Source organism: Brassica oleracea, chromosome C7 (genome assembly GCF_000695525.1).
Source record: "Brassica oleracea var. oleracea cultivar TO1000 chromosome C7, BOL, whole genome shotgun sequence".
Classification (NCBI taxonomy): domain Eukaryota; kingdom Viridiplantae; phylum Streptophyta; class Magnoliopsida; order Brassicales; family Brassicaceae; genus Brassica; species Brassica oleracea.
In genome coordinates this window covers 2,126,194-2,140,486 of record NC_027754.1, presented here as the reverse complement: position 1 = coordinate 2,140,486, position 14,293 = coordinate 2,126,194, and the positions used below count along the sequence as shown (strand labels likewise).

At 36.0% G+C, this 14,293-nt stretch overlaps 1 protein-coding gene across 1 annotated transcript in view; it reads right to left on the bottom strand.

The window, feature by feature from the left end:
• The window catches only part of LOC106302342 (TBC1 domain family member 5 homolog A), an 11,302-nt gene extending 4,575 nt beyond the window's left edge, over window positions 1–6,727 (bottom strand). The window contains 8 exon segments of the mRNA XM_013738871.1: window positions 492–510; window positions 604–618; window positions 1,076–1,189; window positions 1,191–1,260; window positions 1,743–1,919; window positions 4,065–4,168; window positions 4,284–4,358; window positions 6,528–6,727. Coding sequence (XP_013594325.1) covers window positions 492–510; window positions 604–618; window positions 1,076–1,189; window positions 1,191–1,260; window positions 1,743–1,919; window positions 4,065–4,168; window positions 4,284–4,358; window positions 6,528–6,727 — 774 coding nt within the window.
• Window positions 6,728–14,293: the final 7,566 nt, after the last annotated feature.

The following is a 14,293-nucleotide window of genomic DNA, read 5'->3' as shown; positions in this document are numbered from 1 at the left end:
CCCTAGCGAGAGTACAACTCGCGTAGGCATGAGTTCACTAGCCAACTTCCCAAGTAAAAGTACTACTCGCCTCTGTCTAGGTACGAGTTTAATAAACTTACCTTTCTCCAAGCACAGTTTACACTCAACTCGCCTAGTAAGAGTACATCTACTCTCTCTTTTTCGGGCATGAGTTACTGGCCGAGTTACTGCGTCTATGGATGAATTCATAGTAAACTCCCCTAGCGAGAGTACAACTCGCGTCCTAGGCATGAGTTCACTAGCCAACTCGCCTAGTAAAAGTACTCCTCGCCTCTATCTAGGCACGAGTTTAGTAAACTTGCCTTTCTTTAGGCACGAGTTTACACTCAACTCACCTAGTAAGAGTACATCTACTCTCCCTCGCTCAAGCACGAGTTACTGGCCGAGTTACTGCTTCTAGGGACGAGTTCATAGTAAACTTCCCTAGCAAGAGTACAACTCGTGCCCTAGGCATGAGTTTTCCAGTCAACTCGCCTAGTAAATGTACTACTCGCTTGGGACATCAAATGTAAAAGCACTGAGTCCATTTTCTTATAAACCCTCTTCGTAGAATTCATAGAGATCAATTTCATCTCTCAACACGAACTGGGAGGCTTACTGTTGGACATGGGTTTTGCCCCCAACAAGGCCTATAAGATAATGGGCTCAGTCCATTTAAAATGAGGTGACTAGGAAACCCTAGACCTCTTCCTTCTATAAATAAGGACTCACTCTTCCTTTGAGAAGGATCTTTTTAGCCACTTTTCCACCTTTTCTCTATTTCTAGAGAGAGAAACACCTCTCCACATGCTTTCATCTAAGCACTTGTGATCCTATCATTGTAGAACTACGATTGGCTTGATCCCCATTTGGGGTACGTAGGCATCCCTTCACCGGGTCCAGCCATAATCATTAAACCCCTTTTTACTCTCTTTAAAATGGCTCCACCTAGTTCTAATCCAACAAGAAGACTTCTCCTAATCCCACGGTCAAAATCTGTCTACCTCTCGCATTGCACCGATTTCGGGACAAACACTCATCTAGGGTTTTTATATTCTTTGAATATCCCTGGGACCTAATCTCATCATCGTCCATAGAGTCCACGAACTTATTGAAATCAAAAGTGTAACTGATGTCTTTTTCTTCGAAAGATAAACTATCAAACCTGTCGGTGAAATAATCTTCATAGTCGCACTTGAGAAAGACGCATGATATCAACATGAAGTACATAAAGGAGTGGTGCAAAGAGCTCGTGCATCCCTGAAAAAAAAAAAAAAAATAATAAGCAGATGATACATCAGAACACATGGCGTGAAATCATGTTTCTACATTATTTTCAATAAGACCATCTCCAACACTACTTCATTTTTATTCTAAACTAAGTTTGGAGTAACTTCTTCTTCAACCTTAATCTATTCAAGAAAAAACCTTAATCTATTTTTCATTTCGTAATGGAGTGAAAAAAAAGAGATTCTGAATAATGCATTTATTTAGATTGATTACTTTATTGTTCACTCCAAAATATTGTATTTGAGTAAAATTCAACTTTATTTTGAAAAGAAAAAAATAAAAATATATTGGAGATGTTTTAATCAGATAGATCATGATTGCTCTACTGAATGGTGTCTTATTTGCGTATGCCTTGACTTCTGTAGTAGAACTAAAGCAAGAAATGAAATTGATGACACATACCATTGACCAAGATACTGCAGGTCAGTGCAAGGAAGGCGAGAGACATGTACCTTGCCGATACCCATACTCAGGATGCTTAAGGCACCACAACAAGAGAATGCGTCTTACCATGCCTTGGCATCCAGGCGCTTGAAAATAACACCAGTGTTCTGGATATAACCTTGATAAGTCTTGGTCAAGTGTTTTTTCCAGCTCGGCGTTACGAAAAAACTGACCCCATGTGCTATCTGCCATATAGCAATGTTGAGTGGATTCATTTTTAACATGATTTAGTATACCTAGGAACACACATGCTTCATACGATATATATGAGTTCATTCAAATAGTTTTTTGATGAAATGGTGTTACAGCGGATGCGGAAACAAATGAATTAATAGATAAACAAAAAAAAAACAAATGGTATAGAAATTTAACTTGATTCACTAATTTAGTGACATTCAAATAAATGGATGCTGACCGTTACATTAGAATTATACAGTGTTCAATAATGGGTAGACTTTAGTTAAGCGTTTTATATGGAATTATTGATTAGATGGACGTCTAAACCGTTTTTGAACGTTTAAACCAATTCTTAGAACACAACATATTGTCTCAGACCACTTCCATCGGCAGCTCTAAAAAGGGGTTCCAAACAAAAGTAAAAAAAAATAAATAAATGAAAAAAGAGATAAAAACACAGAACAAGTGTTTAATGTGAGATTTTTAGAGCTGGTAAAAACCCCTTACTTGTCTCTTTGGTATTGGATAATCCATTTTATGTCTCTCTCCTTCATCGTCGACATACTAAAATCAATTTTTCTCTTCCTCCTCCAATCTCAATCGCTCCATCTTCTCTCTCCCTTCTGTTCTCGATCTTCTTCTTGGTAATCTCCTCCAATCTCAATCACTCCCGAGAGTGTTTGATTTCCTCGTCTGATTCGTTTGATTCCTTTGCTTTCCCCCACCTTCTTAGCCGTTCGTAGATCTCTGCAGCTACGATCGTTTCTCCTCTCGGACCGTCTTCTTCAACGCGATTGACTCTTTCGTTCTGGTAAGCTCGTTTTCTCTCTTGTTTTTTCTTCTCCGTTGACAGGCGATCTTTGATGTGATCGCAACGACGACGACGTCTGTTCGTGTTTGCTATATCATATTTTTCTGAAGATATTTTTTTAGTTTCTGTTTGATTCCTGCGATCTGTGTTTATGTGATAGCTAGAATTGCGTTCGATAGATCATGGCTTAGAGGCTAGATAGTTTGTATGTTCATGTTATCATTCTCCACTAGGTTTCCATATTGTTCTTGATTTGATTCGCGGAATCCATGTGTAGATTAGTTTTGATGCCTAAGACGTTATGATGAACAATAGAAGCTGATCATATTCTCACTCAATGACTATGTATCTTCTGTAACTATGATCTATTTGTGGCTTTAATTTTGATTGTGCTTCAGATTGGAATTATGTGATAAGCTTGTGTAAGCGAGAATCTGGTTGCTAGCTTCGACTTTGCAGCAAAAGCCTTATTTGTTTTACTGTACGAATCGAGTAATCAATTTGCTATGTTCTTTGTTTAGTATCTGAATTAGCAATGAAGGCAGGAGGATCAGGATTGAATCCGAACGCAGCAGCTTACGTACCACTCTACAAAAGAGAAGCTGATTCTGCAAAACCTGCTGCTGCTGCTGCCACACATGACGTTCAGCACCAACCCTATGGTTATGGAGTCCAAGGGAAGGGAAGTTTTCCAGGCTCTCACATGAGGGATGATGATTCGGAGATGGAGATGGAGTTCCTTTTGGCTTCATTCTCTGATTTGTCAGATGAGTCTATCCGTGATGTTTACTTGGCCAACAATGGTGATCTTGATGCAACTATCGAAATGCTCACTCAACTTGAGGTAAACCTATTTCACCAGTATCCATTTCACACTTAAATACACCAGAGTAGATTGTCCACAACGCTTTGTTTCATTGTGGAAAGAGAGAGAGTACATTTGTATAGATTTTGAATTTCAAATTTGGGTGTTGAGGATTGTGATTCTTTTTATCTATTCTTTTATTTTAAATAATTCTACTTAAAAAAAAAATTATTTAAGAACTCCTATAAGGTTTTCCCATTGAAGGAGGAAAAAATTATTTGCACTAACAACGTTTCTTAACTTCTCAAATCACCATATTAACTACTAATTTAATCATAAGAGCATATTAGAGGTTCTAATGGATGGACTTGCTCTGAAAATCCTAACTGTAATGTGTTTACAGGGTTATGTCCAATAAATGTGAATAAACTAAAAAGCGAGTTCCGTGGCTAACTAGTGATACAGAGTCAGATCAGATTCAAAACATATCAACAGAAGAGATGCTTGTAAACCAAGGAAACATAAACATAAGATAACCTGGATTTTTGGACAAGGGGTTATCGATGAAAAGAGTAGGGAGATCTCTGTCATCGTTGAGTATATGTGGATCCATTAAAAGTCTTCTTCTGAGAAGAGCATATCTACATGACAAGAACATATATTATTATGATCATTAACAATCATTCCTCTGGAATAAAATGGCGTTCTTCTTAAATATATATATTGAGAATTAGGGTTTATGAAGAAATTAACTACCCTCGGCGAGAATAACTCCGAGATTTAAACGCCACCGGATGCTTCTGAGATTGGCGAAACGATGATCTGACTCGTCTGCTCTACTCAAAACCACAGTTCCCAGCGACGAAACCATGGAGCCTAATCTATCAATTCCCTGGGCGAAGAAGTCTTTAAGAACCTGAAGAAACTCTCTCAACAGATCAATCAGTGAATTACACAGCTCGTATGATGATGGTGATTGGTGATGTTTCAAGATGGTAGTCAACTATATACTAACTTTTTTGGGCAAGTAAATATATTATTTTTATTTCCAATTTAGACACAAAAGTTGTTGAACCTAAATATAGGTAATAATTATTAATTTTTCCTATGTCAAAATAAATTAAATTAAATTAAAAATGAATCTTTTTGGAAAAAATAAATTAAAAGTTAATTTATATAATATTTTTAATAAATAAATGGGCTAAAAAGTAGAAACTAGTCCTCTCTTATTGATTTGCATTTGCACAAATGATCAAAACCAGATTTTATTGAATTAGACATTTGTATAAATTTTTCAAAACTCTATTTTATTAGAAAATTAAAAAAATATATCAGTCAATAAAATCTACTAGATAACATGGTATCAGAGACTGAACACACCATGTCCAACTGAACCGAAATCGATCCGGTCCATCAAAAGAAACCTGATCGATTTTAAACCGACCTTGACCTGAATTGTCTGACAGTCTGACTGGACTGAATCATAGATATTGGAGATTAATAGTTATAAGAACAATCATCACGAAAGAGGGTGCGAGAATATAAGCTTCCACATCGGAAATTTAACTGGGACATGAATATTACGTAAAAGGAGCTTTGATCCACATTTGGTGAGATTTGAAACATATTTATAGATAGAAATCAGTTAATAGTTGTTCATATATAGCGTATGAAGCATGTGTAACATGTTAAAAGAAATATCACCTTCATGGTCAAGAAAGAAAGAAAAGAAATATCACCTTCTGTGAATCCGAAAAAGGATTATAAACTGATTTTTTTTTTTACATTTCACTTTCTAGTAAAATAACATCTTATAGTTATAGAGTATTAAATTATCATTTTAAATGTTATAATATATTTTCAAGTACCTTCAAATTCTTTCAAATTCCTTTAAAATTTTGTAATAATAATTTGCAAAATCTACTCAAGTCGCAACCATATATCCTTGGATTTATTTTTGTAAATTATCTCAAATATCTAATCTAATAAGCTCCGGTTGTTTCTGGAAAATGTTTATTTACCATAGTAAACATATAAGTTCAGTTAATTTTTATTTCTGAGTAATTTTATTTAGTCCAAAACACTACAGACTCAATATATTTTAATGTTCTCATCCTAATGCATTTATGTCATGATGATTAGCCAAAGCTTCATTTCAGTTTTCTTTTCAGAAATTTACAGTTACTTAAAAAAATCAATGAACAATGAACCATATACAGCAAAAACTTCATAAACTAATAATGCTGAAACTATAGTATTTTTATTAATTATAGAACTATCAGTTTACAAAAGGTTCGCTTTTAGATATTTTAGAATATATTTTGTAAAATAAAAAATACTTGATTTTACTGTATATATATTCATTAATTTTATAGTTTTGATTTTAATATTGTTTTTGTTATATTATTTACTGTATGTGAGACATTTATTATAAAATTAAAAAAAAATCAAAGGTGTTCACTACAAGAAAACATATTTTTTACGAGGGAGATATTCCTTGTTAATTCGTCGTGAAACGGGTGTTACGACGAATTAACATCGAAAACCGTTTCGTTGTTAAACGTCCGTCGTAACGGAGGTTTTTTCGTAAAGACGTGGTAACGTTTACGAGGGAAGCTTTCCTCGAAAAACAGAAGGAAACATTTCGTCGTAAACGAGACGTAACACTTCGTTGTAAAGTACTCGTATTATTTCAATATAACTCTATGTAACATTTACGAGAATTTTACAATGCTTCCCATGTAAGCTCCATGTATACCTTGCTACGATGTTACGAGGATTTCGTTGTAAATTCCATGTAAAATTTACAACGAATTTACATCGTTTCTTACCATTTAATATTAAATTAAAATTAAAATATTATTTGATATTCGAAATTTTAAAAATTTTAAATATAAAGTGAAATCTGAAAATCAAAACATATTTTTAAAAACTATTTGAAATTTATGACATAATATTTAAATTCACAATACAAAACGAAACAAATAAAAAAGCTACTACATATTATCGAAGTAGTCGGTGGCGGTGCTCGGTTGAGAATGGTCTGGATCGGCATCTTCGGGATTCCGTATTGGCATCCCGAGAGCTGCTCGCCTCTCATTTAATGCTCTCTGCATAGTTGGGTTTCCCATCGCCATCACGTCCAGCAGATCTTCAAGAGAGTCTAAACGATCCTGTTGGCTATCCATCCGAGCTCTCATTTGAGAGTTCTCTTCATCCCGTCAGAACCTATGCCCACTATCCGTCCCTTCTTTCTAGGAGCCACCTATAAAAACATATTAATATAGTTAAATTTTATTAAATATTTAAATTTATTTAAATAAATTTATAAAGTTTTACCTCTTCGAAGATCCTGTCGACCTCTTCGGTGGTCAGTTTGACAGGTAATCCATCGAGAGACTGCTGGGTTAATTGCGTCTCCCCCTCTTCAACCCGAGAAGCCACTGCGTTGAAGAGTTTCTTGGATGCCGGATCAACAAAAATCTCGTCTGATGTGGCGTAGTCATCTTGAATAGATCAGACATAGACGGTAAGACTCACGTCTTCTCATACTACAAAAAAAAAATCAAATTAAATTAAATATTAATATTAAAATTAATTAAAGAATTCAAAATAAATATTAGAAACAAACTTACAGCTTCTAGACGGATTCCGGCGTGAGGCTTTTGTCTGGTTCTGTGAACCACACGCAAATGACCATCTTTGTCCTTCGTGCTTCGGGAAGCGGAGCACGAGTTGGCCTTACGGATCGAAGAGGGTAGCTTCCAAAAGGCGATGAGATCATCCCATACATCCTTCGTGAGCTCGGTGGGAGGCTTTCCGTCATAACCGTAGATCTCCCACTTGTCCTTCCAATCGGAGACAGTGTTGCAAAGGCGGGTATTTGCCTTTGCAACGAATTCCCCAGTGCCACCTTTGTTAAAATAAATATTTAATTAGATGTTTAAAAAAAATATATTACCGCAAAAAATTTAAACCAAGTCGTCTTAACGTGGTCTGGAGTCTTGCTCCAATTCGGGTAGGCTCCGTCGTAGTAGCCCTTGATCGTCGCCGACACGCTCCGGCCAACACGGTTGTTGGCCACAAACCTGAAAAGAGAATCTAATTGTTAAAAAAAATAATTTAAAATTTAATGTACTATAAAATACTAAGTTACCAATAAGTTCCCGGTGGTCTATGGGGATCCAAAACATCCAAGCCCTCCCATCCAGGCTGAGCGAGCAAATCTTCCACTGTATATCTCGCGTATGGGGTAGATGGAGGCACACACAAATCGGGATGAACTGCACCTGCTGGGACAGGCCGAGGTGCAGCGGCTGGAGGAGGAGGAGGTGGAGGCATATGAGGTGCAGGAGGAGGAGGACTCCAAGAAACTCTCTGGGATGTCTGAGAGTCCGGAACTGCCTCGGAAGATGATGGACCGGAAGAAGATGTCCCGACACCATCATAAAACATCTGAGAGTAAGTAGGTGCTGCTGGCTTTCTTCTTGGATCCATCTAGATTTTTTTTTTAAATTACAGTTAGTTTTATCAATAACGACATAATTTAAAAATATTATTCTGATACCTAACTAATCACCTAAACTAATTATCTATACTAACCACTTAAATTAATTACCTATACTAACCACTTAAACTAATTGCCTATACTAACCACCTAAAACTAAACAATTATTTTTAAAAAAAAATTAGAGAGAGGGAGAGGTTACCTTAGAGGAGTGGAGAGGGATTTGGGAGGAATGAACGAGCAAAGCTCGTTCTGAGGCGTCGCCTATATATAAGAAAAGGCATTTCTCGTGAAGTCATCGTAAAGTTATGAAGAAGTTACCAGGCCCGCGTTTTTTCATTTACGACGAAATTACCAGGCCCGCTTTTTTCATTTACGATGAAGTTACCAGGCCGGTGTTTTTAAAGTTACAACGAATTTACGTGGAAAATATACGACGAATTTACGTGGACCAGGTTATGAAGAATTTACCAGTCGCGTGTTTTTAATGTTGCAACGAATTTACGTAGAAAATTTACAATGAATTTACGTGGAAAATTTACGACGAATTTATGTGGACCAAGTTACGACGAATTTACTAGGCCCGTGTTTTTGTTTACGGCGACTTTACGAGTCTTAACCCTAAACCCTGAAACCAGAAAACCTAAACCCCAAAGTTATTTATCTTATGACATCATCTTCTTCTTTACATCTTCTTCCTCTTTATCCAACTTAAACCCTAAACTCCAAATTAAGTTTTTAAAACAAAAAAAAAAACATATTATATAAAACAATATGTTACACATACATTTAGGGGGGTGTATTCAGTTGAGAATTTTAGGTGATTTGTGTCAAAATGACAAATCCACTGTTATTGAAACATGAATTTTAAAAACTCATTTAAAATCCAGTGTTATTGAACTTGACATTTTATAAAGTACTCTGAAATCCACTGTTATTGAAAGTATTTTAAGTTGTGGAGTTTTAAAGTTTTCAAGTGATTTTAGAGTGTTTGGGTGGAGTTTCTTAGTTAAAAAAAATTAAAACTCAAATCTCATGGTTTTAGGTGATATTCTAGAGTGGTTTAACAAAAATTATTTTATTCTCTGCAATTCCTTAAAATCATCTAAAAACTCATTAAAAATCAAATCACCTCAAATTTTAGATTGAATACACCCCCCTTAAATGATAAAATGATAAAAAAATTATTTGATACACATACATTAAAATGAAAAAATGAAAAAATGAAAAAGAAAAACAACATTTGTTACATAGATTACATCATTCTGAATCGTTTTTGTTCTCATCAAGATCAGTGCAATGATCATCGTCGCTTCCATCGAACTCCTCTTCACGTGCTTCATCTGTCACATCTTCGGGAAGATCTTCATATTGTTTGTTTTCCGGATCGATCAGAAGGATTTTATTAAGTTGTTGATCATGTACATCAACTTCATTGATAGCGTCTTCTTCTTGCAAAGGTGGTTCTTCTCCAGCAACAATTCATCCACGATGTGTAATTTTTATAACAGCTAACCAGTTTATCCCAGAACAGCGAAGACGAGGGTATGGAAGGAAGCTAACTTGCTCGGCTTGAGAAGCTAGGATGAAAGGCTCAAACTTGTTGTATCTTCTCCCATAATTGGCATCCACAACACCAAATTTGTTAACCCAAACATCTCGGTTCACAACGGGGTCGAACCATTCACATTTGAAGAGGACGCATTTTAGCTTCAATAACCTCGGAAATTCGACTTCAATAATCTTCTGCAAGATCCCGTAAAAGTCTGTTTCGCCTTTCACACATATTCCATAGTTACTTGTTGCCCGATGTCTCCCATACTCGTATGTGTGAAAGGTAAAACCTCGTGTGAAATACATAGGTGATGTGGTGACCTTTGCTACTGGACCTTGGACCAAATCGTGAAACCATACGGGGTAATATGGATCGTCATACTCAACCTACAAAAAGCATCACCGTTAAAATTATCTTATAGCATCACTGTTAAAATGATATATATATATACCTGTGATTTTAACCACTTGACAAAGTGCTTATCTTTCCGTGCGTCAACCTCAGTTGAGGATATTCCTGGTATTGCTTCTTCAACTTGAGATACAAACATGCTGTAAATAAAATGAATGCATTAGAGCATGTATAATTAACATTTTTCATATAATTAACACTCGCAAGAATATTTACCTCTCAAAGGAACGGATTATTGCATCCTCGCAGTTGAGCTAAATATAAGTGTGGGCACTATGCTTATCTTCTTCACATGACCACCATACTTCTTTCAGTTTACCACCAAACCGTCCAATTTGACAGAAAATGTCAGGAACACCATCAACTGCATATGATGTCGGTACTCCTCCATCATCATATCTTCTAGGAACTCTTTTTCTCTGACGAACAGTTGGAGCAAAGTAGTATGATGTTAAGTTAGATGTTTCTGCTGTCAAACTCCCAGCAACTATTGAACCTTCGACCTTTGCAAGGTTTCTTGCTTTTCCCTTCAAATGTTCCATGGAACACTCATACGGATACATCCATCCATTGTGAACAGGTCCACGAAGCAATGCTTCATACGGGAGGTGGACAACTAGATGCTCCATGAAGTCAAAAAATGATGGTGGAAATATCTTCCCCAGATTGCACAATATGATCAGAATGTTCTCATGAAGTTGTTCGATGACTTCTTCCTTGAACGTACGTGTGCTAAGATCTCTGAAGATTTTTGAACGTATATTGCAAAAGTAACCCAATTAATAACATTTCATAACATATGTACTTATATTATAAATTAATATTTACCTGCAATTGCTTCATGTGCATTTTTTGGAAGGAGCTCGGCAAAAGCAAATGGAAGTACTCGTTGCATAAATACATGAAAATCATGACTCTTCATTCCTGAGAACTTTTAACCTCGTTCAACACATCTTGACATATTAGAAACATAACCATCAGGGAACTTAACTTCTGATGCAACCTAGTCAAACAAAGTTGTTTTGGCTTCTGATGATAATCAAAAGATAGGAACATGAACGTTTCCATTGCTCTTGATATGTAACTCACTTCTTGAGCAAATATCCGGTAAGTCCATCCTTGACTTCTTGTTATTTTTTGTATTCCCAGGGACGTTCGGTATTGTATTCATGATGTTGTCAAAAAAGTTCTTCTCTATATGAATCACATCCAGGATGTGATGTAAAAGAAGATCCTTCCAGTAAGGCAACTCCCAATATATACTCTTCTTATGTCAATTGTGCGCCACACCGTACGCATCAAGCATATTTCCAGGAACATGCCAGTTTCCTCCACACTTAACTGTTTCCTGAACTGTGTAATAATCAATATCTGCTTCGATCTGTTGGCCGGTGAGATATGGAGGAGGACTGTCTCTGACAACTATTTTGTACCTAAACAATGTCTTATTTCTTCTGTATGGATGAGAAATGGGGAGAAAGCGACGATGACAATCAAACCAACAACTCTTCCTACCATTCTTCAGTTGAAACGCATCCGTCGATCCAAGACAATATCGACAAGATAATCTTCAATGTGTTGTCCAACCAGACAACATCCCATAAGCAGGAAAGTCACTTATCGTCGACAGCAGAACTGCTAGTATCGTAAAATTGTTTTTCAACGAACAATCATACGCCCTCACCCTGTCTGACCACAACTCCTTTAGCTCTTGTATCAATGGTTGAAGAAAAACATCGAGCGACCGTTTCGGATTCTTCGGCCCAGGGATTAATATGGTTTAGAATAGAAGTTCTTGTTCCATGCACATTTCCGGCGGTAGATTGTACGGCGTAAGAATGACTAGCCACAAAGAATATTGTCTCCTAGACATTCCGAATGGACTAAATCCATCGGTGCATAACCCAAGATAGACATTCCAAATATTTTTACTGAAATCTAGGTGTACCTTGTTGAAATGTTTCCACGCTCTTGCATCTGATGGATGAGCGACCTCGCCATCCGTCTGGACATGTTCGGCATGCCACCTCATCGATGCATCAGTTCTCTCAAATTGATATAACCTTTTCAACCTGTCTGTAATTGGTAGGTACCACATCCTTTGGTACGGTATCCTATTCCTCCCACGTCCTTGCGGTTTGAATCGTGGTTTCTTGTAGAATCGACACTCTTCTAGCTTCTCATTATCTTTCTAGTAGATCATGCATATGTCGATGCAAACATCTATCATCTCCGAAGGCAACCCAAGACTATAAACCAATTTCTAAATCTCATAATAAGATTCAGCAGACACGTTGTCTTCTGGAAAATACTCTTTAAACAACTCCGCCCATGCATCCATACAATTCTCAGGTAAATTATGATCCGTTTTAATATTCATCATCCTAGCTGCTAGAGACAATTTAGAGAGACCGTCTCTACAACCAGTGTAGATTGGTTGATTTGCAGCATCTAGCATTTCATAAAACATTTTTGCATCCAAATTAGGTTCTTCTACATTTCCAGTTCCATCAGCTATTGTTGCAGTTGTTTCTAAAAATGCATCAGTAATCATGTCTTGAATCCTATCATGATCTACCATCTGCTCCTCTTGATGGTAATTATATTCATTATGCAAATGATTCGGTTCTTCATTATTACCAGAATCCTCAAAATTATTATTACTACTACTAGCTTCATTTCCACCATAACCTTCTCCGTGTTGATACCAAATATAATATTGTGGTGTAAATCCCCGGTTTACTAAATGCTTCCATACAGTTTCACTACGTACAAATTTTGAATTCTTGCATTTCCGACAAGGACAAAACTTCTTACCGCTTTCTTGCGTGATCGGTGTAGAAGCCCGCCTCGCCTGGTACATGTCTCTAGCCCGCTCAAAAATTCAGTTGTCACTCTCCCTCTCGAATCTTTATGGGAATACATCCAACTCTGTAACTCGTAAATATTACCGCCATCCGTCATTTTTTTTTGGAATTTTTGGGGGGAAATTTTTTTTGTAGAATTTTTTTTGGGAATTTTTTTTTCCTCAGAATTTTGTTTCTTTGTTTTCGTTTGTGTGTTGTGAGAGAGTGAGTTGTGAGAAATGACATATATATAGAAAATATTTCGAGTTTGGTAGGTGAAGTATAACAAGGATTTTACTAGGAAATTTTACTAGGGTTTTACATCTCTCTTACATATGTTTTACAACGAGTTTACAACGAAATTAGACAATTCAAAGCGCATTGAATACACGTTTTCACCAATAAATAACGGTAACATGTGTCGTCGTAATATCCTCGTAAATTTACAATGGATATTGTTTGCCACATACTTTCGTCGTAAATTTACAAGGTATTTACGATGATACATTTTCCTTGTAATTTTACGTCTTCGTTACGACAAATTTCAATTTCTTCGTAACATCCTCGTAAACTACTTGTAAGTTTACGAGGAAAGATTTTCCTTGTAATTTTTCATCGTTATGGAAACGTTTTCTTGTAGTGGTTTTATGTATAATGCTATTAGATATCATTAAAATATTATAAATTTTTTAAAAGTAATAAATTTTATTGTGAATATAAAACAAACAGTACAATGCATTATTTATATTTATATAAACTTGTATCTATAATTATTAATTTATAATTTTAGTAAATTTGTATATTTTATGAGATTATCTAAACTATAATTTTATTAATTTGTATAATATTTTAAATAGACTTAATTTGAAACCAATGAAATTTATTAATTTATCAAATATCAATTTATAGAGTTTTGAGTTTGATTATTATAGGTCTATAAGCCCAATAAAAGCACATATCATGCAATTTTCCATGACATCCTCTTCATCTCTGACTCGACTCTTACATGGATCATATGAACAAACCTCCTTCCGCCTTTGTTCCTTTCTTTTATGCTCGTCTCTTCGTCGCTTCTTTCTTGTGTGAAAACCCCGTAGAAGCTGCAGATTCCTAGGAAGGTAAGTCTTTAAAATTCACCGATTTGACTTGCAAAAAAATAGTTGTCCAAACAAAAGACTTGCAAAAAATCAATTCTTTGGCATTGTGTTCTGAGCGCATCTTGCTGCCTGGTCAAAGACTGCTGGCATAATGATACCAGTACCTTCATCAAGTGTCAGCAAAACCATGAGGAACACGCTGAATCAAAGATTTTATGTGAGAAAAGCATATGTTAGAATGTGTTAGTTTATAACATCTTCATTCAAATCGCTAATAAAAACATTGGTTCAGGTTCTCTGGAACTTGCAGACAATACTCAAATTACCGAAGTGGCATCTTCTTCTGATGG